Source organism: Oryctolagus cuniculus, chromosome 7 (genome assembly GCF_964237555.1).
Source record: "Oryctolagus cuniculus chromosome 7, mOryCun1.1, whole genome shotgun sequence".
Taxonomy (NCBI): Eukaryota; Metazoa; Chordata; class Mammalia; order Lagomorpha; family Leporidae; genus Oryctolagus; species Oryctolagus cuniculus.
In genome coordinates this window covers 153,335,637-153,361,722 of record NC_091438.1, presented here as the reverse complement: position 1 = coordinate 153,361,722, position 26,086 = coordinate 153,335,637, and the positions used below count along the sequence as shown (strand labels likewise).

The window sequence follows — 26,086 nt, the reverse complement described above, 5'->3', positions numbered from 1 at the left end:
CACCCGTGTGGAAGACCTGGAGGAAGTTTCTGGCTACTGGCCCCTGGCTTTTGATCAGCGCAGCTCCGGCTGTTGCGGTCAACTGGGGAGTGAACCAGCGGATGGAAGACCTCTCTCTCTCTCTCTCTCTCTCTGTCTATACCTTTCTTTGTTAACTCTTTCAAATCAATAAAATAAATCTTAAAAAAAAAAAAAGACACATCTAATAAAGGACTATTATCCAAAATATACAAAGAATTCTTCAACTCAACAATAAGAAAGCAACCCAACATAAAAATGGGTCAAAGGCCATAACAGAAACCTCACCAAAGATTTATGGATGACAAATAAGCACATGAAAACATTCTCCAGACCACTTGTCATCATGGAAATGCTAACTGAAATGAGATGACACTCTATGCCTACTTGGAATAATGAAAATCCAAAACACAGACGACTACAAATGCTGAAAAGCACATGGAGCAACAGGAACCCTCTTTCACTGTTGATGGGAATGTAAAACGGCACAGACACTTCAGAGAACAGTTCTGTGTTTTCTCAGAAAATTGAACATACTCTTACCACTTGATCCAGCAATCATGCTCCTTGGAATTTACTCCAAGGAGATGAAAATGATGTCTTCACAAAACCTGCACATGGACATTACAGCAGCTTTACTCAAACCTGCCAAAACTTGGAAACAAGCAAGATATCCTTCAATGGGCAAATACAGAAACAAACTACAGCACATGAACAATGGAATATTATTCGGTGCTAGCAAGAAATGAGCTAACAAAACCAAGAAAAGACATGGAGGACAGTTAAAAAAAGTGAAAGAAGCCAACCTGAAAAGGCTGTGTACTGAATGATTCCAATTACATGACAACCTGGAATAAGGCTATGAAGATAGTAAAAAGGTAAGTAGTTACCAGGGGCTGGGGTACAAGGGAGATTAAAGAGCACAGATTTTTAGAACAGGGGAGTTACTCTGTATGATACTACAATGGTGGATGCTCATCACTTATTCAAACCCTTAGCATGTACAACACCAGAAAAAAATCACAGGCTCTGGCGTGATGACGGTGTCAGTGTAGGCACACCAGCTGTCACACACGCACACTCAGGAAGGTGCTGACAACGAGCACGCTATTCACGTGCAGCTGATGGCGAATCCTTCTATCTTCCATCTTCCTCAATTTTGTAATAAATCTAAAACTCCTTTAAAAAATAAAGTCTGGCCGGCGCCACAGCTCAATAGGCTAATCCTCCACCTAGTGGCGCTGGCAAACCGGGTTCTAGTCCCGGTCGGGGCACCGGATTCTGTCCCGGTTGTCCCTCTTCCAGGCCAGCTCTCTGCTGTGGCCCAGGAAGGCAGTGGAGGATGGCCCAGGTGCTTGGGCCCTGCACCCCATGGGAGACCAGGAGAAGCACCTCGCTTCTGCCTTCAGATCAGCATGGTGCGCTGGCTGCAGCAGCGCACCAGCCGTGGCGGCCATTGGAGGGTGAACCAACGGCAAAAGGAAGACCTTTCTCTCTGTCTCTCTCACTATCCACTCTATCAAATAAATAAATAAATAAATAAAATAAAAATAAAGTCTGTTAAAATTAAAAGCAAACAACGACACTGTCAGCAGGGTCTTCCTCTAAAAGATCTAAGACTGTGAGTACTGAGTAAGGGTTCTTTCCTATGTTATCAAATTTGATCCCAGTCCCTCATCTGGGATTATTCCATCTAAACCCTGCGTTTCCACAGTGGAGGGGGCACTCTCTCCCGGAAAGCCCATTAATGCAGAAAACAATAGCAGGCTAGGCTAGGCCTTCCAGTTTTACCAGCTGTGAACAAATAGGCACAGGGCCTTCCTATAAAGTTTCAACACAACTGGTCCGTAGTCCTCCAGGCAACTTTGGAACTTGACCAGATTCCCCAGCAGAATCACCCTGATGCAAGGAACAGATTTCAAGACTGATTCCTGTCATATCTCTGCCTGCTCTGCTCTTACCAGGAAAGAATATGTTGATACAATCCTTGCTTTGATCAAAGATTATTCAACTGGCCTAGTCATCGTCAGACAAAACACAAAACCTTTTCTCCTAAAATAGAAGAAGCCAAATAACTGTTGTTAACTAAAAACACTCACATAGCATGGCTAGCAACCTCAGCATTTAGCTAAAAGAGGAAAACTTGATTAGGAAACAGATAAAAAAAAAAAGGAGAAACACATTTTAAAAACTAAAACTGTGCTGCGGTACAGTGGGTTCTGCCATCGCTTGCAACAGAAACATCCTATACTAGAACACCAATTTGAGTTCTGGCTGCTCTGTCTCTGATCAGCTTCCTGCTAATGTGCCTGGGAAGGCAGTGCATGATGGCCCAACTACCTGGGAGACCTGGATGGAGTTCCAGGCTCTTGGCTTCAGCCTGGCCACTGCTACCATTCTGGGAGTGAACCAGCAAATGGAGGATCTCTCCCCTCCCCTGTCTCTGTCACTCTGCCTTTCAAATAAATAAATCTTAAAAGAAATGAACAGGGCCTGTGCTACTTACAGATAAAATCAAATGGTAAATGTTTTCACTGACCACACTTTTACTAAAATTAAGTGCTTTGATAAATAACACACTTCCTCATTAGCAGCATGGACTTGAACACCAGATTACCTGAATGGGAATCCTGGATCCCCCTTTACAACACTGTGACCTCGAGTCAGTCAGTTGACTGATCCTCATTCAGTTTCTCCAGCTGTAAAATGGAGTCTATGCTATGCATATAATTTGCTGCAAAACTGTAAAGCAGTTACAAAAGGGCTTGACACATGCTAAAAATGAATCATTCAACAAAAAATTGAAATAAATAAATAACCTTTCTCCTTTCCACAGTACCTTTGATAAGTCGATACCACTGCTTGCACACGAGGGCTGCAGTTTTGTGTTCCTGATAGGGAGAGAGAAAGGACAGGATGTACTCCAACACCTCTTCTGGCAGCTCGGCCATGGACCTGCTGTGTCTGGTCTCCTCCACCTCCAGCACGGGGCGGGGCTCCTCGTCTTGCTCCATTGCCCCCTCCAGCACAGCTTCTTCTTGGTCCACAGCCATGAAGCCGTCATCTTCACTATCCGAGGAGCTGGCCATGACATTCCACTCGACAGCTGGTAGCGGGCAAGAAACAGACATCAGCACACTGCGGTCAGCAGCTCAGAAACATCACAGACGTGTGCATCCAGGCTGCGCATCATCTCTTCTCCACCATCAGCATGAAATCTGCTCTTCAGCACTTTCTCACAGGGGTTGGGATCCACCTTCAGTTGACAGATAAGAGTTCAAAAACCAGGATTTCTGATCACATTTTTTCTTCCCACTGAAAACCAGAATAGCAATTGACTTCTGGTAAAACAAAAACAAAAACACGAAAATCTGTTCTCCAACATCTCCTCTAATTCAAGGATCAACCAACGGACAGTTAGGAGAATAGTAAAAGTCTCCTTTGGCCAGCAATAATGATCCAAGACTTCCAACTTAAAAGGAAAACCATGGGGCCAGCGCTGTGGCTCACTTGGTTAATCCTCCGCCTGCGGCGCCGGCATCCCATATGGGCGCTGGGTTCTAGTCCCAGTTGCTCCTCTTCCAGCCCAGCTCTCTGCTGTGGCCCGGGAGGGCAGTGGAGGATGGCCCAAGTGCTTGGGCGCCTGCATCCGCATGGGAGACCAGGAGGAAGCACCTGGCTCCTGGCTTTGGATCGGCACAGCTCCAGCTTTGGTGGCCATTTTGGGGGTGAACCAATGGAAGAAGACCTTTCTGTCTCTGTCTCTAAGAAGGAAAGGAGGGAAGGAGGGAAGGAGGGAAGGAGAGAAGGAAGGAGGGAGGAAGGGAGGGAGGGAGGGAGGGGGGGAACCATGGAGCCAGCCCTGTGGTGTAGGCAATCCATATGAATTGTGGCTGGTCCACTTCTGATCCAGCTCCCTGCTAATGGCCTGGGAAAGCAGCAGAGGACAGCCCGAGTGCTTGAATACGCACCCATGTGGCTTCGGATCAGCCCAGCTCCAGCCACTGTGGCCATTTGTGGAGTGAACCAGTGCATGGAAGACCTCTCTGTCTCTCCCTCTCTTTCAGTCTGTAACTCTGCCTCTCAATTAAACAAATAAATCTTTAATAAATAAGAGGAAAACCTAACTTTGGATCCTGGAAAAAATAACATTCTGAAGATGTGGGATAAAAACAATATTTTTTTTCTAGCTTTTACATAAGATGATTTACTTAAGAGAACAGTAAATGTTCCAAGAATCAGCTGAACCTACTGGGTGAGAGGGAGGGGCACTAGAAACCGCCCGCTTCACCTTCGCCACTCCTGCAATTCGTATACTGATTACATTCAACATCTTTAAGAACTGGAAGATGATCAAGTAAGGAAAATGGAAACATGAATCACAACGTATGTGATGCTTCTAAAATGATTTATGACACTTCAGCTGGGCCCCGGCAAAGCACTTCTAGATCTCAGTGGTAATTAGCAATTGGTGGCTATTTGCAAGTGGTAGAAAGGCCTAAATTCTCCTAGCAACGTGGAGGACAGGCAGGAACAGCTGTCCTGAGGTAGGAAAGAATATTATGAGTTTGCCGGAAATTTTATTTTATTTTTTTGACAGGCAGATTTAGACAGTGAGAGAGAGACAGAGAGAAAGGTCTTCCTTTTTCCGCTGGTTCACCCCCAAATGGCTGCTACGGCCATGATCCGAAGCCAGGAGCCAGGTGCTTCTCCTGGTCTCCCATGTGGGTGCAGGGCCCAAGGACCTGGGCCATCCTCCACTGCCCTCCCGGGCCACAGCAGAGAGCTAGACTGAAAGAGGAGCAAGAGCAACCGGGACAGAATCCGGCGCCCCGAGTGGGACTAGAACCCGGGGTGCCGGTGCCACAGGCAGAGGATTAGCTAAGTGAGCTGCGGTGCCAGCCCGGAAATTTTACTAAATAAAGGATCCTAGTTAGACCTTTTCTTTTTTTTTTTTTTTGGGACAGGCAGAGTGGACAGTGAGAGAGAGAGACATAGAGAGAAAGGTCTCCCTTTGCCGTTGGTTTTGTTCACCCTACAATGGCTGCTGCAGCCAGCGCACTGCGCTGATCCGAAGGCAGGAGCCAGGTGCTTCTCCTGGTCTCCCACACGGGTGCAGGGCCCAAGGACCTGGGCCATCCTCCACTGCACTCCCGGGCCACAGCAGAGAGCTGGCCTGGAAGAGGGGCAACCGGGACAGAATCCGGCGCCCCGACTGGGACTAGAACCCGGTGTGCCGGCGCCGCAAGGCAGAGGATTAGCCTAGTGAACCGTGGCACCGGCCTAGACCTTTTCCATACTTGCCCGGATGAGCTGTTTCTCGATGTGCTTAACTTACTAATCAATAGATACTTACATTTGCAGCCCTAACTCATATCCCGAAAAGTATATACAGTCATATCAAACGTAAAGTAAAAATCAGAAATGTTTTCCAGCAAAAAGAAAAAAAAATTACTGGGAAAAATATCCCTTTGATGCCCTTTTTTGCTCCCCTGCATATTATCATTTCCCAACTATCTTCCCTAACTTATTGACTTTTTAAAATTTTTAACCCTCCTCCACCTCACTCTAAAATTCACAAGGAAAAGAGTCCAGAGAAATGGGATTCCTTCCAATTGGCTGAATGGCTCACATCTGGATTAAATTTAGCATCTCAACTCCAGTTGTTCCCTTGCACAACAATCCAGCAGTCTGAATCCACACTCTGCTTCAGAAGGAACTCAGTCAGCGGGGGCTGCAAAGTCTGCATCTGGATACGCTGGAGGCGCCCCCATCCAAGGTTTCATGTGTTGAAATTTAACCCCCACTAAGAGGCACTGAGTGGACAGAAACGTAATCCAACTATGGCACTTAGAGGTCGGGTCTTTGGGAAGTGATTAGAACTAAATTCATTAGGGTAGAGCCCCAGTGGCTGAATCCTGGTGACTTTGTGAGAGGGAGGGAGACCGGACAGACACAAGGACATGCACTCCCTTGTCCGTGTGACGCTCTGACTCAGGACTCTGCCAGCAAGAAGGCCATCACCAGAAGAGGCCAGAGACCTTTCACCTCCAGAACTCTGAGTCAGAATAAACTTCTTTTCCTTAAAAGCAGCCTAGCCTCAGGTATTTTGTTATAGTAACAATAAATGGGCTAATACAAAATCAGTTATGTTACTGTTTTTTCCGCAAGCAAAATAAATCAATTTGGTTCAATAAAACATCTTCCTCCCTTTCCAAATCTTCTCAAAGTACAACTAACAAAGCTAAATAAAGGGACTCACACTGTTGCCACACATGGCTTTAAGCAATTTCTCACCATTCAACCATTTCACTGCCCACGAAAACATGAAGCCCCTGGTTGTTTGCTAACCTGGCCCCAAGCCTAGAAGCCGAGGAGCACTAACGGCTCCCTAAGACAGGCTCGGCTCCATCTGCACAACCCTTCTTCTCATTTCCTTGATCAGGTAAGGAAGTCATCACTCATATTCCCTGAGGACATAGGGGCATTTTGAAATTTTTGGCTTTTTCTTGTTTTCACGCTAAACGAAACTCTACTAAGCACTGCACATCACATGGATTAACACAACAAATGTGGTTTTCATGGAACTGAAGAAATTCTCCTCACTTCCATTAGGCCTTCTGGGTTTCTCCAAGTGGTCAGTGGTGAGAGAAACCACAAACTGAAGTGGATTCCTGGACGCTGGCTCCCTGAGGGCAGACACCCTCTGCCTAGGCAGCTTCGCCTCCTGGCACCAGGCACTCAGAGAAGCCAAGGCTTTATAGACATTTCTGCTCAGAACATCCACGTACTGACCTGACATCACTTTTTTTTTTTTTTTTTTAAGATTTATTTATTTGAAAGTCAGAGTTACACCCAGAGAGAAGGAGAAGCGGAGAGAGAGAGAGAGACAAACAGACAGTCTTCCACTTGCTGGCTCACTCTTGACCGTCGAGTTGTAAAGGGCAAAGTGGAACAATTCCTGAAGTGGGACAGTTTCTCAGATGAAGACGGTGCGTGGGAACCAGAAGGGAATCTGGATTGCCCTGACGTCATGCTGAGTTTCTGCAGTCAGAGAACAGCACAAGAGGCAGAGAAGTCAGAGGGAGGCCAGCGCCAAGCTGATTCTGATTCTGAAGATAAGATGGAAGAGAGCAAACCAAAGAAGAAGAAAGAAGTCTGAAAAGCCATGAGGCTTTGCCCAGGGTTGGAGCCGGAACTGATTACTGGAGCTACAGACTCAAGTTCCTGATGAAATGGAAAAACTCTGATGATGAATGAGGCTGACCTGGTCCCTGCCAAGGAAGCCAGTGCCACGTGCCCACAGTTGTCATTTCCCTCTACGAGGAAAGGCTGCCGTGGCACTCCTACCCCTCGGAGGATGACGACAAAAAAGATGACAAGAATTAACTCCCGAGTACCAGCCCATCACATCCGACTGTGGGTTTCAAGCGGGGAGGGAAGAAATTCCCCTTGTCTGGACACCACAGCGGTGGTTTGAGAAGATGTCCTATGAAGAGCCACGACAGTTTCCGTGCCATGCGGCAGCCCAAGTGCTGTAAGCTGCTCCAAGCTATGCAGCCCAGTGGAGGGGGAGGGAGTAAGTGTTTCAAGGCAGCCCTTCTGTGCTTTGCTGAGAGAAGCCATAGGGCCTTCCATGAAGAATGAAACTTGCAGAATTGGGAGAACAAAAAGATACTATCATCTCCACATCCCACAGCCTTCTTCCCAATAGTGTTAACTCTGAATTTTTACAGCATAGCATGTGTGTAGTTTTTGGCTCTTGCTGGTGTATTATTTGGGGGAGGGAGGGAAAGGGAATAGGGCTGGATTATTTTGGGGATCATTCTGGGGCCTGACTGGGGAAACTGTGAAACAGTAGGAAAAAAAAAAACCTGAGGATTCAGTTCTATGTCCAGGATATTTCACCTTTTCAAAAAAATGTTACTGACACCATAAATGGGGACTGCAAGGGACTGTTTAAAGGCTGTGAGTGTAGAGGCCAACCCTGTGGCATAATGGATAAAGCTACCCCCTGCAGTGCCAGCATCCCATATGAGCGCCAGTTTGAGTCCCAGCGGCTCCACTTCTGATCCAGCTCTCTGCTATGGCCTGGGAAAGCAGTAGAAGATAGCCCAATCCTTGGGCCTCTGGACCTGCGTGGGGCACCCGGAAGAAGCTCCTGGTTCCTGGCTTTGGATTGGCGCAGCTCCAGCTGTTACAGTCACCTAGGGAATGAACCAGTGGATGAAGACCTCTCACTCTCTCTCTGTGACTATGACTTTCAAGTAAACAAAAATCTTTAACAGAGAAGAGAGAGAGAGAGAAAAAGCTGTGAATGCCCCAAGCCTGTAAGCCAAGGTGTTCCCCATTCAGAAGTTACCAAAGCTGCCATTTTGGAGATGGAGACTGACTGCGGAGGGAGAGTGCACACAGGCAGAGAGACCGCTCTGTTTTAGAGGTGCTAATTCTTGAAATTAGACAAGAAGACCCTTTCTTTTCCAATTATGAAGTTGCATCAGCTTATCTATCCAAACCACTGGCTGAGATATTGGAAGAGGGGAAGAGAGTGGTGCAGGAGACGAGAGAGTAGGGAAAGACAAGGACCCATGCTCTTAAGGTAGCGAACTCTTGAAGCCTCTGGTTTGTTTTGAATTTCGAACCCTGAAACCATGGGTAGCAGGGTTCAGTCACGGACATCAGAAGCTTCACTGAAAGCATTTAAGGGCGGAATGATTTCGGAAGCCTTGGTCTCAGGAGAAAACTAAACATGCATATTGGAACAGTGATTTACTTTAAAACACCCAAGTTTTTTTTTTTTTTTTAACCTAAGAATTAACTGATACCCAAGATGTTTCATCTTGATTCATCAGATCAATCAGTTCTTGACATGGTCTAGACCTATTGGGAGCGACACTGTAAAATCTCTGTAGGCATGTGCATGTGTTAGGTTTCTGTGAAAAGTCTGCTTAAATGTAAACTTCATATCACACTGTCAGTTTTTGTCTTAATAAAACTATAGATTCATTTAAAAAAAGAAATTCAACAGCTGGCGCTGCGACTCACTAGGCTAATCCTCCGCCTGTGGTGCCGGCACACAGGGTTTTAGTCCCGGTTGCTCCTCTTCCAGTCCAGCTCTCTGCTGTGGCCTGGGAGGGCAGCGGAGGATGGCCCAAGTGCTTGGGCCCCTGCACCCGCATAGGAGACCAGGAGGAAGCACCTGGCTCCTGGCTTCGGATTGGCGCAGCGCGCTGGCTGCAACGAGCCAGCCGTGGTGGCCACTTGGGGGGTGAATCAACGGAAAAAGGAAGACCTTTCTCTCTTTCTTTCTCTCTCTCTCTCACTAACTCTGCCTGTCAAAAAATAAAAATTCAAGAAGGGAATTAAATTTTTTGTTTATTATTTTGAAAGGCAGAGTTATAGAGAGACAGAGGCAGAAAAAAAGAGGGCTTCCATCCACTGGTTCACTTCCCAAATGGCTGCAATGGCTGGAGCTGAGCCGATCCAAAGCCAGGAGCCAGGAGCTTCTTCCGGGTCTCCCACATGGGTGCAGAAGCCCAAACACTTGGTCATCTTCTACTGCTTTCCTAGGCCATAGCAGAGAGCTGGATCAGAAGTGGAACAGTCGGGAATTGAACCAGTGCCCATATGGGATGTCGGCACTGCAGGGGCTTTAACCCACTGCACCACAGCACGCCATAATGACTTTCACATGCATAATAAAGTTCATTCCCAGGGCTGGCACTGTGGTGAAGCAGGTAAAGCCACTGCCTGCAGTGCCAGCATCCCATATGGGTGCCGGTTTGAGTCCCAGCTGCTCCACTTCCAATCTAGCTCCCTGCTAATGTGCCTGGGAAGGCAGTGGAGGATGGCCTAAGTCTTGGGCCCCTGTGCCCACATGGGAGACCAGGAGGAAGCTACAGGCTCCTGGCTTGAGATTGGCCCAGCTTCTGCGGTGGCTGCAGCCATTTGTGGAGTGAACCAGCAGGTGGGAGACCTCTCTCTCTCTCTCTCTCTCTCTCTCTCTCTCTCTGCCTCTGTGTAACTCTGCCTTTCAAATAAATTAAAAAAAAAAAAGTCTTTGAGGGATTTTAGGGCAATATTTGGTTAATTTGTGCCTTTTGTTTCCATTCAGTTTACATCTGACAAGCCCCTTTGAGCAAACACACCTCTATGAAAGTTGGAATACACTTCATCTACCTAAAAAGAAACTGAAGATTTAGAATGTAATCAAGCTATTGCACACAATTTCAAAAGGTTTAAATGTGTAATTAAAACCCACTTCTCGGGGCTGGTGTTGTGGCATAGCAGGTAAAGCTGCCACCTGCAGTGCCAGCATTCCATACAGGCGCTGGTTCAAGTCCCAGCTGCTCCACTTCCGATCCAGCTCTCTGCTATGGCCTGGGAAATGAGTAGAAGATGGCCCAAGTCCTTGGGCCCCTGCACCCACGTGGAGACCTGGAGGAAGCTCCTGGCTCCTGGCTTCAGATCAGCACAGTTCCAGCCATTGTGGCCATTTGAGGAATGAACCAGCGGATGGAAGACCTCTCTCTCTCTCCGCCTCTCCTTCTCTCTGTGTGTAACTCTGACTTTCAAATAAATAAATAAATCTTAAAAACAAACAAACAAACAAAAAAAAACTTCTCATTGACAGTAAAATAAAGCACTGAGACTTAACTAGAATGAGGGACTGAACAGAAGTACCAACAGGCATCTCTAGCCCCAGGGCTATAGGCTTGGGGCACCAACCTTGCAAAGATGTCGTCACAAACTCAACTCGGCAGCACTAACAAGAGCTAAAAGTACTGAATGCTCCTCTATATGTCAAATGAGGGATTTACAGATCATGATTCCATCTAAGATAATGGGCCTTCATGTTCATATACCACCTATCAAGCAAAGCCAAATGAAATTACAGAAAGCAAAAAATGATAAAATACAACATTCTACCTTACTTCATGCATTCAAGAAAGATCAACAAAACATTTACTATACACAAAATACCATGCTTAGATTCCATGGAAGGTGCACAAAAACAATGTCAGCATTTGCATTCAAGAGATTAAGCCAGTAAGAGTTAAAGGCATATGAGGGGGCTGGCGCTGTGGTGTAGCAAGTGGGTAAAGCCTCTGCCTGCAGTGCCGACATCCCACATGGGCACCAGTTCAAGTCCCAGCAGTTCCACTTCTGACCCAGCTCTCTGCTATGGCCTGGGAAAGCAGTGGAAGATGGCCCAAGTCCTAGGGCCTCTGCACTCACGTGGGAGACCCAGAGGAAGCTCCTGGCTCCCAATCAGCACAGCTTCCAGCGTCGTGGCCACCTGGGGAGTGACCCAGCAGATGGAAGTTCTCTCTCTCTGCCTCTCAAATAAACAAATAAATCTTAAAAAAAAAAAAAATGAATAATACCAACACAGGACATCTCTAGCACAAAACAAAAGGCTTCAGCAGTTCAGGGAAGGAAGATAGCTTCCAACTGGCATGATAATGAAGTTACATAGAACTCTGAGCTGAGCTTTGAAGAACAGGCAGGATTTTAGAGAATGAAATGGGGAAAGGCAGAGGGAGGAAAGAGTTTCAAATCACTGTCTCTTAAACCGATATATGCTCTGCCAATTACAGAATGCACAAAAACCATTTTTTTTACTCAATGGGTGTTTTTACCACAAGCACTTTGTTAAGGTTTGGGTAACAGTTTGGATGCCCCCAAAAAGGGTCCTCTATCTACTGGTTAACAGATTAATGCTAATGGTTAATGAATTAAGGGTGGAAACTTGATATACTTATGAAGGTGGGCCCACTGAGAGATCTTTAGGTCACCAGGGCCTTGCCCTCAGAAGGTAGCTCTTGAGAGAGGGTTGACTATTTAAACCAAGTCTAGCTTAGCATCTGTCTTTCCTAGCTCACCACATATGTGATGATCCCTCACTATCCTCTGCCCTCACCAAATACCTGAACCGATGGGGCCAAAATGAACCATCTTCCTTCCCAAGCTCTTCTCAGGTTTTGTTTTGTTTTGATGATTTTTTTATTTATTTGAAAGTTAGCATTACAGAGAGCAAGGGGGAGACAGAGATCTTCTATCCACTGGTTCAACTGCCCAGAAGGCCAAATGGCCAGAGATGGACAGGGCAAACCCAGAAGCCAGGAGCTTCTTCTGGGTCTCCCACATGAGTGACAAGGGCCCAAGCATTTGGGCCATCTTCTGCTGCTTCTCCTAGGCCATCAGCAGGGAACTGGATTGGAAGTGGAGCAGCCAGGACACAAACTGGCACCCATATGGGATGCCAGCATTTTAGGCGGTGGCTTTACCTGCTAAGCCACAATGCCAGGCCCCTCTTCAGGTATTTTGAAGTAACAAAAGGCTGATTAATACACACATACTATTTAATATTTTAGTCACATAAAAAGACATTCATAATCTGGAGACTCTAGTTCCTGATAGTCAATGTTTTGACAAAAAAGTCTACAAATAGAATAATTTGGCAGAACCACTGCTGCTATTAGCAAACTGGGAGCGATTCTGACAGGAACACTCAGAGAGCTGTTTCCATAACCCATTCCAAATTTAATAACAGATGTCAACTGCAGTGAGTTTTCTTAATTGGTTAACTTAATTGTTACCCAATTAAGACTCCTTTTAATGAAACGGAAAAAATCAAGTATTTCCCCAAAGTACCCATCAGTATACGTTTACAATCTTTTTTTTTTTTTTTTTTTTTTTTAATTTTTTGACAGGCAGAGTGGACAGTGAGAGAGAGAGACAGAGAGAAAGGTCTTCTTTTGCCGTTGGTTCACCCTCCAATGGCCGCCGCGGCCAGCACGCTGCGGCCGGCGCACTGCGCTGATCCGATGGCAGGAGCCAGGAGCCAGGTGCTTTTCCTGGTCTCCCATGGGGTACAGGGCCCAAGCACCTGGGCCATCCTCCACTGCACTCCCTGGCCACAGCAGAGAGCTGGCCTGGAAGAGGGGCAACGGGACAGAATCCAGCGCCCCAACCGGGACTAGAACCCGGTGTGCTGGCGCCGCTAGGCGGAGGATTAGCCTAGTGAGCCGCGGCGCCGGCCTACGTTTACAATCTTTACAATGGTTGATATTCAATGAAAACAATTCATGACTTAAAAAAAGCAGAAGTGGAGGGGTCGGTGCTGTGGCGCAGCGGGTTAAAGCCCTGGCCTGAAGTGCCAGCATCCCATATGGGCACCAGTTCTAGTCCCAGCTGCTCCTCTTCCAATCCAGTTCTCTGCTGTAGCCTGGGAAAGCAGTAGAGGATGGCCCAAGTGCTTGGGCCCCTGCACCCATGTGGGAGACCGAAAAAAGCTCCTGGCTTTGGATCGGCGCAGCTCCAGCTGTTGTGGCCAACTGGGGAGTGAACCAGTGGATGGAAGACCTTTCTCTCTGTCTCTACCTCTCTCTGTAACTCTTTCAAATAAATAAATCTTTAAAAAAAAAAAAAAAGTGGAATGGACCAGTTCTTGGACCCTTCTCCATACCCATGCGTAGCAGTCAACGGATTCGTTGTTACAAAATATAAATGATTAAGAGATATGTACTGGTTTCAATCATCATTAGAGATACCCTGGGTTTTGAATTTTTTTTATAGAAAACCATATATTCTAGGTTCAGCAAAACACTTCATCTGGTAAAAACAAAAACAACACAGTTTAATGTTCAAATTTATATTTTGTTTAAGAGCTTGAATTTTTAAATTTTAAGAAAGAGATGGGGCCAGTGTTGTGGCACAGCAGGTTAAGCTGCCACCTGCGATGCCAGCATCTCATATGGATGCAGGTTCGAGTCCCAGCTGCCCCATTTCTGACCCAGCATACCTGCTAATGCCCCTGAGAAAGCAGCAGAAGATGGCCCAAGTACTTGGGACCCTGCCACCCTCATGGGAGACAAAGATGAAGCTCCTAGCTATTGACTTTAGCCTGGCCCAACCCTGGCCACTGCCACCATTTGGGCAGTGAACCAGTGAATGAAAGATCTCTCTTTCTCTGTAACTCTGCCTTTCAAATAAACATTCAAAAAGACAGAGAGGCAGCCGGCACCATGGCATAGTAGGTTAAACCTCTGCTTATGGCGCTGGCATCCCATATGGGTGCCGGTTCATGTCCCGCTGCTCCACTTTCAAACCAGCTCCCTTCTAATGGCCTAGGAAAGCACCGGAAGATGGCCCAAGTGTTTGGGCCCCTGTACCCATGTGGGAGGCCTGGAAGAAGTTTCTGGCTCCTGGCTTCAGATTGGCCCAGCTCCAGATTCGGGGAGTGAACCATTGGATGGAAGACCTCTCTTTCTGTCTCTCCTTCTGTCTAACTCTGCCTCTCAAATAAATAAAAAAAAGAGAAGATGATAATAACAAAGTATAGAATAATTGTGTTGGTAATGACTTAACAAGTAATACTAATTTTTTCAGCATGAAATACAGTATAGATCAGAAGGGGAGTTAGAAAAGGTGTATTTTTCTGGCTTAGAGAAATGACTTCTTTCTTCTCAAAAACAATTATTTAAGAAAGAAAGAAAAGTGAAAAGCCAAGAAAAAAGCAAAAAAAAAAAAAAAAAAGGAAAAGAATCCTGATATAAGAGGAGTAAGCTGTAATAACTCAAAATTGACCTTTGGCAGGGCTGATGTCATGGCACAATGGGTTTAAGCTGCAGCCTGTGAAATCAGCATCCCATATGGGCACCAGTTTGAGTCCCGGCTGCTCCACTTCTAATCCAGTTCCCCACTAATGCACCTGGGGAAGCAGAAGATGGCTCAAGTGCTTGAGCCCCAGGCACTCACATCGAAGACCCAGAGGGAGTTCCCAGCTCCTTGCTTTGGCCTGGTCTAGCCCTGGCTGTTGCAGCCACTTGGCAAGTGAACCAGCAGACAGAAGATCTCTTTCACTCTATTTCCCCCTCTCTGTAATTCTGCCTTTCACAAAATTAAAACAAATCCTTTTTCCCTCCTCAAAAGGGACCTTTGGCTACAGAAAAAAAATCAAAGCATACCTTTCCTCTCCCTCTATGCACCTACAACACTAAGCACCTGACTGTATTCCAGCAATTACAGTTGTTTGCCTCTCCCTTGCCTCCAATTATAGCACAATAGAAAATAATCCTATTTTCGACATCTAAAACCTAATACACAACATATAAGCACTCACTCAGCAAGAATTTGCTGAACACATAATTAAGTACTGCCTTATGAATTCATTTTGATCAACAACAAAGCTCAAATTTTAATTCTTAGATATTCTGGTGAAAGCAACAGAAGCTTCACATAAAAAAAAAATTAAAGGTAGTCAACTATGGTGCAGCAGGTCGACCCGCCTGCATCCCAAACTGCAGTGCCAGCTTGAGTCCCGGCTACTCTGCTTCTCATAGAGCGCTCTGCTAATGCACCTGGAAAGGCAACACAAGATGGCCCAAATGCTTGGGCCTCTGACACCATACGAAAGATCTGGATGGGGTTTCCGGCTTCTGGCCTTGGCCTGCCTCCAAATGGCTACTGCAGCCATCTGAGGAGTGAACCAGTGGACAGAAGACCTCTTTTTCTGCTTTTCAAATAAATCTTTAAAAAGCTCTCTCTCACTCTCACTCTGTTACTCTGCCCTTTAAGTAAATGAAAATAATGCACTTTATTTTTATTATTTGTTTATTTGAAAGGAAGAGTGAAAGAAAGAGTATCCACCCACTGGTTCACTCCCCAAATGGCCATGGCAGTCAGGGCTGGGCCAGGCAAAGTCAGGAACCCAGAGCTCTATCTTGCTCTCCCATGTGGTCCCAGGGGTTCAAGAACTTGGGCTGCCTTCCATTGATTTCCCAAGTGCTTTAGCAGGGAGCTGGATCAGAAATTGAGCAGCCAGGACTGGAACCGGCACTCCAATATGGGATGCTGGCATCGCAGACAGTAATTAGCCCACTTTGCCACAACCCCGGCCCTGAGTGTGACTTCTTTAGCAGCTTCGTCGTGTTTCTTCCTTACATTCTGGCTCTGAGGTCTGATCTGGATTCCTGACAAGCACCTCATCGCAGGCACCTGCTTGAGATTCTCCAGCAGAAGAATTGTTAAGAAGAGTTCTTCAGGCAGCCAGGTACACAAATGCGCTCATGCAGGAAGCGTCTATTTGCTGTGGGTCAGAATCTTCATTGAAAAGCCAGCGTGTGGCTCAGTGGGTTGGGCCACTGCCAGTGGCCCAGATGCCAGTCACATGACAGCAAGTTACTGTATTCATCAGTGTACTGATTTCAATTGGATAGTTTTAAAGTTCAAAAAAAATTAATCTAGCTATTTGCCAAATCATACCTCTTCTTTCTTGTTTTATTCTTATTACCAATAATGGACAAAATGGTTATCAGATTTCATCTCCAGCTATACACACCACCCTGATTTGAAGGTGAGCACACAGGGAGTGGTACTGAGGATCGGTTGCTCAGGTTCCTGTCATTGCACAAGACAACAGAGAATTCAGAAGTGAGACAGAGTAGCAAGCATGCTAGCAAAGTTTAACAAAGAGAAATAATGACAAGAGTACACCTGACAGATCAGCCAGGCATCTCAATAAGTAGCAGCCAAAATAATAAACATTTTTAAAAATAAAATTAAGGATGGGCATCAGCAGAGTGATCGAGATGCCACTTGGGAAGTCTGCTGCTCATCTTGGAATGCCAGGGTTCAAGTCCCAGCTCTTCTTCAATTCCAGTTTTCTGCTAAAGTGCACCCTTGGGAGGCAGAGGTGATGCTGAGGTGGTTGGGTCCCTGCAATCCATGTAGAAGATCTGGACTGAGTTCCCAGCCCTCAGCTTCAGCCTGGCCCCGTCCTCGCTGTTACAGACATTTGTGTGGTGAGCCAGCAAATGGAAGACCTGTGCCCGCCTGTCTGTCCTCTCAGTCTCTTTCAAATACATAAATAACTTAGATAATAAAAGTGAAGCTGTAATAAAATCAGAGTTCACAAAGCCAAAAGCTTACTAGAAGAGTAAAAACAGAACTAGTGTAGGAATTACATATATTTATTTAGGGGCCAGCACCATGGTGCAATGGTTATGCCATGGCTTATGACACCCACATCCCATATCAGAGAGCAGGTTCAAGTCCTGGCTGCTCTGCTTCTGCTCTAGCTTCAGACTAACGCTCCTGGAACAGGAAAAGATGATGGTCCAAGTGCCTGGCGCTCCTGCTATCCATGTGGGAAACCTGTGATACTGGTCTGGCCTGCCCCAGACCCAGATGTTGCAGCCATCTGGGGAGTGAACCAGCAGATGGAAGATCTCTCTCCATCTTTGTCTCTCCCTTTTCTCTGCTACTCAGCCTTTCAAGTAAAAATAAATATATTCTTAAAAACCTATTAATAATTCCAAAGCTCACTGAAGACCTAACTAATTAAACAGTCTAGTAAAAACACCACTGGTGGGGAAGGCATTGTGGTGCAGTGGGTGAGGCTGCCGTGTGGCATGCTTGCATCTCATACTGGAGTGCTGCACTGGGTCCATTTCTCCATTTCCAATCCGGCTTCCTGCTAACGCATCCTGGAAGGCACTGGAGAATCTCGAGTGCTTGTCCTCTGCCACTCATGCTGGAGCCCGATGCTGCTTGGGATGACTGCATCCCTCCCACTGATGGGTTATGTCAAAGGGGCACAGGAGACAAATGAAACACCATTCAGTGGTGGAAGCTGAAATAATCTGAGCACAAAGCGTAGTATTAGATTAAAACCAAAAATAAGTATCCATGAATTCATGCTGGTATGTAATTTTTTTTTAAGCTAGAGGAATCTCTCTTGCGTATTTCCAAATTAGGGAAATGTAGGTTCTCTACCTTCTAGCAGGTGGATCCTGATTTCTACCACCTTCCTAATTCCTTTCCACCTTGCTAGCTAGATACCACGCCAGTATTACAAGGACAGAAAATAGGGGCTGTGGCACAGCAGGTAAAGCCACCACCCGCACCGCCAGCAACCCATATGGGTGCCAGCTTGAGACCCAACTGCTCCACTTCTGATCCAGCTCTCTGCTATGGGCTGGGAAAGCAGCAGAATTTGGCCCAAGTCCTTGGGCCCCTGTACCTGCATGGGAGACCCAGAAAAAGCTCCTGGCTTGGGAAAGGCCCCACCCTAGCCACTGCGGCCATCTGGGGGAGTGAACCAGCGGATGGAAGACCTCTCTCTCTGCCTCTGCCTTTCTGTAGCTCTGCCTTTGAAATAAAAAGAAAAACACACACACACACACACACACACACAGAAAATAATTTTAACCATGTTACTGCCTAAGGTTCATTCCTCATACCTTGGGTAAATAAAATTTTAAGTATATCCATGCTAGGAAATTCATAATGGGCTAATGAGGTTAAAAATAAAGAAATGATGAGTTGGGTACTTGGAACAGCGTTCTATATCAAGTGCCTGGGTTCTTGTCTCACCTCTGATTCTAATCTACTCTCCTGCTTTCACATCCTGGGAGCAGCAAGTGATGACTCAAGTACTTGGGTCTCGGCCACCCCGGGAGGAGGCCTAGACTGCTGAATTCCAGGCTCCTAGGTTTGGTCTGGCCCGGCCCAGCCCTGGCTTATTACAGGCATTTGGAAACTGAATCAGCAAATGAAGATCTCTGTATCCTCCTCCTTTGTCTTTCAAACAAATAAAATAAAAACTTAAAAATATTAAGAAATGAGAACTGACACTCCCCTCCCCCTCCCCTTTAAGATTTATTTATTTTTATTTGAAAGGCAGAGTTACAGAGGGAGGGACAGACAGTAAGTGAGCTTCCATCCAATGGTTCACTCCCCAAATGGCCACAATGGTCAGAGTTGAGCCGATCCGAAGCCAGGAGCTTCTTTCTTCCAGGTCTCCTACTTGAGTGCAGGGGCCCAAGCACTTTGGGCCATCTTTCACTGCTTTCCCAGGCAGTGGGAAATTAGCAGGGAGTTGGATCAGAAGTGGAGCAGCCAGGACTTGAACTGGCACCCATATAGGATGCTGGCACTGCAGACAGTGGATTAACCTGCTACGCCACAGTGCCAGCCCAAGAAATGAGAATTGGCACTTGCCTATAGAAAGCATCCAAGACTTCATTTCCAAATGTCAAATGACTTCCAAAGTGTGTGTGTTTTGGGGCGGGTGCTGTGGTACAGTGGGCAGATCCCCCACCACAGGTACCGGCATCCCATGTGGGTGCTGGTTCAAGTCCCAGCTGCTCCACTTCTGATCCAGCTCTCTGCTATGGCCTGGGAAAGCAGTGGAAGATGGCCCAACTCCCTGGGCCCCTGCACCTGCGTGGGAGACCTGGAAGAAGCTCCTGGCTCCTGGCTTTGGATCAGCACACTCCGGCTACTGTAGCCATCTGGGGAGTGAACCTGCAGATGGAAGACCTCTCTCTCTCTGCCTCTGCCTCTCTGTAACTCTGACTTTCAAATAAATAAATCGTTGGGGGAAAAAAACACAAAGTGTGTTTGTTTCTTCAAAGCACTTCTTCACTTTTGTACACCCAGAAATAGATTCTGACAGTTTAATTAGAGGCTGCCTTAATGATTAAATAAATCACAAAACCCTTTCTCTATAAACTGTTCTTTTTAACTGAAGTGAATTATCAATGTTTAGTAATACATATTTAGCTTCTGTGCAAATGGAAAGTAGAGATGGTGAAAGAGCTGCATGACAGTAGCACATCAGTATTAGCCCCCACAAATTTCTCAAAATCCTGAATTTTCATTTTTATTTTATTTGAGAGACAGAGAGGAGAGGGGAGGGGAGGGGAGGGGAAGGGAGGGGAGGGGAGGGAAGAGACAGACCAATCTCATCCACTGGTTACAGAACCAAATGTCCATTCTCCAACAGCCTAAACTGAGCCAGGCTAAAGATGGGTCTCTCAATGGGTGGCAGCAACCCAACTACCTAAGCCATCACTGCTGCCTTCCCATGGCCCACAACAGCAGGGAGCTGGAGTCAGGAGCTGCAGGCAAGAATTGAACTCAAGCACCATGACAAGGGATGCGGGCTAAACCACTAGATGAAATACCTCCCCTAAAGCCCAGTTTTCATCATATTAATAAGCTAACTCCTAAGATCTTATATTGATTTCCTCTGGGAATCTTCTTAAAATGATAAAAAAAAATAAATACTGACAAGAAACTTACTACTCTGCTACGGAATGAGTATTTACATCCTCCTCAAGGATTCGTGTTATGTCCCCTAAATTCCAATGTGGAGGCGGGGCCCTTTGGAGGGCATGAGGGTGAGAACAGGTCAGGAGGGTGCCCCCCTCCCCCGCCGTGATGTGATCAATGCCCTTATAAAAGAGGCACTGGAGAATTCATGGCCCCATGCTCTTCCTCCCACCCACTCACCCTCCCACAGTGTGCACAAGATGGTCAAGTGAACATATAGAGAGATGGCAGCTGACTGCAAGTCAAGAAAACAAACATCAACATGAAATCTACTTTGCTGACACCTTGATCTTGGATTTCTTTCCCAGGCTCCAAAAAGCTGAGAAGCAATACTCTTGTTAAGCCACCCAACTGATGGTACTTTGTTATGACAGCCTGAGCTAAGACACCCTGCTCCACCCCATAAAGAAAGCATCAACATAAGTAATAGGAGTGAGCTACAATGGATTTATGCTATAATATTCAATTAACATTTTAAAGGACTTAGAAAAAGTACATAGTATCCATTACAGGTTATATCTCATTATTTTAAATATTTAATCACTTCTGATGCAGTATATTTTCCTTTTGAAAGATATGAGGGGTAGGCATTGTGCTGTAGTGAGTAAAGCTACTGTCTGCGGCACCGGCATCCCATATGTTGACAAGTCCATGTCCCGGCTGCTCCACTTTAAATCCAGCTCCTGCTAATGGCCTGGGAAAAGCAGTGGAAAACCACACCAAGTGTTCAGGCCCCTGTCACCCACTTGGGAGACCCTGGATGACGTTCCTGGCTCCTGGCTTCAGCCTGGCCCAGCACTGGCCATTGTAGCCACTGGGGAAGCCAACCAGCAGGTGAAAGATCTCTGCCTCTCCCTCTCTCTTCCAAAATAAATAAATCAATCTTTTTAAAAAAATTAAAAAGATAAATTGGATTAGCATGAAAGAGCAGGGAGGGAGCTTACTGCTCTACTCTAGGAAAAGAGAGTTTAAAAAAATGTGGAGAGTGCAGTCTCAGGGCAGAGTTAGGGAGAAATCGGGAGAGGAAACCACACAAATTAGAGGGATATGGGGGGAGGCAGACCTGTGACATAGAGGGTGAAGCCTCCACCTGCAGTGCCAGCATCCCATATGGGCGCCAGTTCGAGTCCCAGCTGCTCCACTTACTATCCAGCTCTCTGCTATGGCCTGGGATAGCAGTGGAGGATGGCCCAAGTCCTTGAGCCCCTGAACCCATGTGGGAGACCCGGAAGAAGCTCCTGGCTTCAGACTGGTGCAGCTCTGGCTGTTGGGGCCAATTGGGGAGTGAACCAGTGAAAGGAAGACCTCTCTCTCTCTCTCTGCCTCTCCTCTCTGTGTAACTCTGACTTTCAAACAAATAAAATCTTTAAAAACCCGGGGTGGGGGGAGTGCAGTATAGGGGACCTACGTGGAGGGTGTGGACGTCTACAACTCAGGACCTCAGCAGCCAAGAGCCTAAACACCAGCATTGGAGAGTGATGTTAAATTGGGGGGGAGAAAAAGAAAACATATGCTGCCAGAAGCTATTTTTACAACATAGTGTTAAACAGAACATGACGGAAGACTCATGTAGCCGAGTTATCCCCTTTCTCAGTGGTTTCCCTTTTCATGGTTTTAGTTTCCTATAGTCAAGTGTGGTCCAACAATATTAAACAGAAATTTTCAGAAGTAAAAGGTTCTGGGTCATCAAAAGAGGAGGTACCTTTCTCTGAAGGGAGGAGAGAACTTCCACTTTGACCATGGCCTTGTCTAAATATGATCAGAGTCAGTGAACTCAGGGGGCTTCCATAGCCTTGGAGCTCATGACAAGAGCCTCGGGTGATTACTGATGCCATAAACAAGAGTGTCAATTTGTTAAGTCAACAACAGGAGTCACTGTGCACTTACTCCTCATGTAGGATCTTTGTCCTTAGTGTGCTGTACATTGAGATTTAATGCTATAACTAGTACTCAAACAGTATTTTTCACTTTATGTTTCTGTGTGGGAGCAAACTGTTGAAATCTTTACTTAATGTATGATAAACTGATCTTCTGTATATAAAGAGAATCGAAAATGAATCTTGATGTGAATGGAAGGGGAGAGGGAGTGGGAAAGGGGAGGGTTGTGGGTGGGAGGGACGTTATGGGGGGGGGGAGCCATTGTAATCCATAAGCTGTACTTCGGAAATTTACATTCATTAAATAAAAGTTAAAAAAAAAAAAAGTAAAAGGTTCTGGGGCCAGTGTTGTAGTATAGTGGGCTAAGCCTCCACCTGTGGCACCAGCATCCCATATGGGCACCAGTTCATGTACTGGCTGCTCCTCTTCTGATCCAGCTCTCTGCTTATAGCCTGGGAAAGCAGTGGAAGACGGCCCAAGTGCTTGGGCCCCTGCATCCGCATGGGAGACCCAGAAGAAGCTCCTGGCTCCTGGCTTCAGATCAGCCTAGCACTGGTCATTGTGGCCATTTGGGGAATGAGCCAGTGGATGGAAGACCTTTCTTTCTGTCTCTCCCTCTTTGTCCATAGCTCTACCCCTCAAATAATTTAAAAAAAAAAAAAATGGGCCAGCACCACGGCTCAATAGGCTAATCCTCCACCTGCAGCGTTGGCACACCGGGTTCTAGTCCTGGTCGGGGCGCCAGATTCTGTCCCAGTTGCCCCTCTTCCAGGCCAGCTCTCTGCTATGGCCCGGGAGTGCAGTGGAGGATGGCCCAGGTGCTTGGGCCCTGCACCCCATGGGAGACCAGGAGAAGCACCTGGCTCCTGGCTTCGGATCAGCGCGGTGCACCGGCCGCAGTGGCCATTGGAGGGTGAACCAACGAACGGTAAGGAAGACCTTTCTATCTGTCTCTCTCTCTTTCACTATCCACTCTGCCTGTAAAAAAAAAATTAATTAATTAAAAAAAATAAAGGACATATAGAGATTCCCTTTTATATGAGTAGGTGTTCCTTTGTTTTCCCAAAAATAGTAGTGATAAATTAATTTTGAGAGGGAAAATCAGTGAATTTTTTAAAGTAACAATTGCCTCACCCCCAAAATGGCCGTTACGGCCAGCACTGCCAAGAGCCAGGTGCTTCTTCCTGGTCTCCCATGTGGGTGCAGGGCCCAAGCACTTGGGCCATCCTCCACTGCCCTCCCAGGCCACAGCAGAAAGCTGGACTGGAAGAGGAGCAACCGGGATTAGAACCCAGCGCCCATATGGGATGTCAGTGCTGCAGGATTAACCAAGTGAGCCACGGCACCGGCCCAAGATTTATTTAATTATTTTAAAGTCAGAGTTACACAAAGAGAGAAGGAGAGGCAGAGAGAGAGAGGTCTTTCATCCACTGGTTCACTCCCCAGATGGCTGCAATAGCCGGACCTGCACCAATCCGAAGCCAGGAGCTTCTTCCAGGTCTCCCACGCAGGTGCAGGTACCCAAGGACTTGGGCCATAGCAGAGAGCTGGATCAGAAGTGAAGCAGCCGGGACCTGAACCAGTGCCCATATGGGATGCTGGCACTGCAGGTGGCAGCTTTACCTGCTATGCCACAGCGCTGAACCCAATAACAATTGCTTTTTAAGGCTAAAGATTTATTTATTTGAAAGGCAGAGTTACAAAAAGAAAGGGGGAAGGGGGAAAGGGGGAGGGAGAGAGAGCAAGCGAGTTTCTATCCAATGGTTCACTCTCCAAATGGCCCCAATGGCTGAAGCTGGGCTGACCTGAAGCTAGGAGCTTCTTCCTGGTCTCCCACATGGGTGGCAGGGGCCCAAACATTTGGGCCATTTTCCGCTGCTTTTCCCAGGCCATTAGCAGGAGCTCAATTGGAAGTGGAGCAGCCAAGATTTAAACCAGCACCCATATGGGATGCTGGCATCACAGGTAGCAGTTTTACTGGCTACATCACAACACAGGCCCCAACAACTGCTTTTAGATTTATTTATGTATTTGAAAGAGTAACAGAGAGAAGGGAAGATAGCGAGCGAGAGCGTGAGAGAGTGAGAGAGCGAGAGAGAGAATATGAGCCTTCCATCCACTGGCTTACTCCTCAAATAGCCACAATGGAGCCAGGAATTCCATCCAGGTCTCCTATGTGGATGCAGGCCCATTAGGAGGGAGGTGGACTGGAAGTGGAGCAGCCAGGACTCAAACTGATGCTCATATGGAATGCCAGCATCACAGGCAGGGCTTACCCTGCAGCACCACAATGCCAGCCTCCAAATTAGTGAAATTAAAATGTCATTGCCCCATTATCATTTTCAGTAAGTTTAACTTCATTCACCAGACCCCTGTTCGTATGTACAAACACACGACATCACATTTACAGATGAAAAATTTTCAATTTTTCCAACCCAGCAGGAAGGCAGACTTGTTATTTTTTTTTTTTGCGGTTGTTTTTTTTTTTTTTTTTTTTTTTTTTTTTGACAGGCAGAGTGGACAGTGAGAGAGAGAGACAGAGAGAAAGGTCCTCCTTTTACCGTTGGTTCACCCTCCAATGGCCGCCGCGGCTGGCGCGCTGCGGCCGGCGCACCGCGCTGATCCGATGGCAGGAGCCAGGTGCTTCTCCTGGTCTCCCATGGGGTGCAGGGCCCAAGCACCTGGGCCATCCTCCACTGCACTCCCGGGCCACAGCAGAGAGCTGGCCTGGAAGAGGGGCAACCGGGACAGAATCTGGCGCCCCAACCGGGACTAGAACCCGGTGTGCCGGCGCCGCTAGGCGGAGGATTAGCCTAGTGAGCCGCGGCGCCGGCCCAAGACTTGTTATTACTACCACAAATACTACTATATTACTACTGAATAAAGAAAAATCTAATTTATCTATTTCTCTTCAAAATATATATATATATAAAATAAAGGATTACTGCAGTACAGCAGCTTAAAGCATCTCATACGAACACTGGTTCAAGTCCTGGCTGCTTCACTTCTTGTTTTTGGCTTTGTTTGATTTTGTTTTTTGTTTTTTAATTTTTTTAAGATCTACTTATTTGAAAGGCAGTTACAGAGAGCGAAGGAAAGTCAGAGAGAGAGATCACGATCTCCCATTTTGCTGGTTCACTCCCCAAATGGCTGCAATGGAAAAGGGCTGCTCAGGCCGAAGGCAGGAGTCAAGATCTCTACCTAGGTCTTCCATGTGGGTGGCAGGGACCCAAGCACTTGGACCATCTTCTGCTACTTTCCCAGGCACATTACCAGGGAGCTGGATGGGAAGTGGAGCAGCTAGAATATAAACCAGCACCCATATAGGATGCTGGCATCACAGGTGGCAGCTTAACCTGCTGTGCCCCAACACTGGCCCTGGCTGCTTCACTTCTGATCCAGCTTCTGGTAATGCACCTGAGCAAGCTGAAGATGACCAAAGTCCTGGGTCCCGGCCGCTCATGTGGGAGACCTGGATGGAGCTCCAGACTCTTGGCTTTGGCCTGGCTCAGCCACAGCTATCACAGCCAACTGGGAATGAACTAGCAGACGCAAGAGCTGTCTCCCAGTATCTCTGTAACTCTGCTTTTCAAGTAAATAAATAAATAACTTGGTTTAACTCTTCTTACCAACAATATGAATGTTTTTGATAAAATGAATAAAAATTAGCAAGCAATTGCTACCACAGCATGCTAAAGTTTTTATATATACTCTTTTTAAAATGTTATTTATTTATCTGTGAGGCAGAGTTACAGAGAGAGGGAGAGACAGAGAGGTCTTCCATCTGCTGGTTCACTCCCCAAATGGCTGCAGTGGCTGGAGCTGGGCTGGTCTGAAGCCAGGAGCTTCTTCTGGGTCTCCCACATGGGTGCAGGGGCCCAGGCATTTGGGCCATCTTCTGCTGCTTTCTCAGGCCATAGCAGAGAGCTGGATCAGAGGAGGAGCAGCTGGAATATGAACTGGCACCCATATGGGACACAGGCGCCACAGGCGGAGGTCTTCTGCACCACAGTGCCAGCCCCTATATATACATTTTTAAGACTTACTCATTCAGTGCTACGATGTC

General features: G+C 46.7%; 1 protein-coding gene and 1 pseudogene across 5 annotated transcripts in view; one reads left to right on the top strand and one right to left on the bottom strand.

The window, feature by feature from the left end:
• The window catches only part of FBXO42 (F-box protein 42), a 112,398-nt gene that overhangs the window by 68,000 nt on the left and 18,312 nt on the right, over positions 1-26,086 (bottom strand). For 2 of the 5 annotated variants that reach the window (XM_002722323.5, XM_051836544.2), the window contains exon 2: positions 2,858-3,124. The exons of 1 other annotated variant lie outside the window; for it this stretch is intronic. In XM_002722323.5, the coding sequence (XP_002722369.1) occupies positions 2,858-3,107 (250 nt within the window). In that variant the 5' untranslated portion in view covers positions 3,108-3,124. Of the gene's footprint in view, positions 1-2,857; positions 3,334-26,086 lie in introns of all 5 variants that reach the window. 2 more of the 5 variants (XM_070079234.1, XM_070079235.1) reach the window with 2 other exon arrangements.
• On the top strand, positions 6,941-7,509 carry LOC103345459 (chromobox protein homolog 1 pseudogene; annotated as a pseudogene).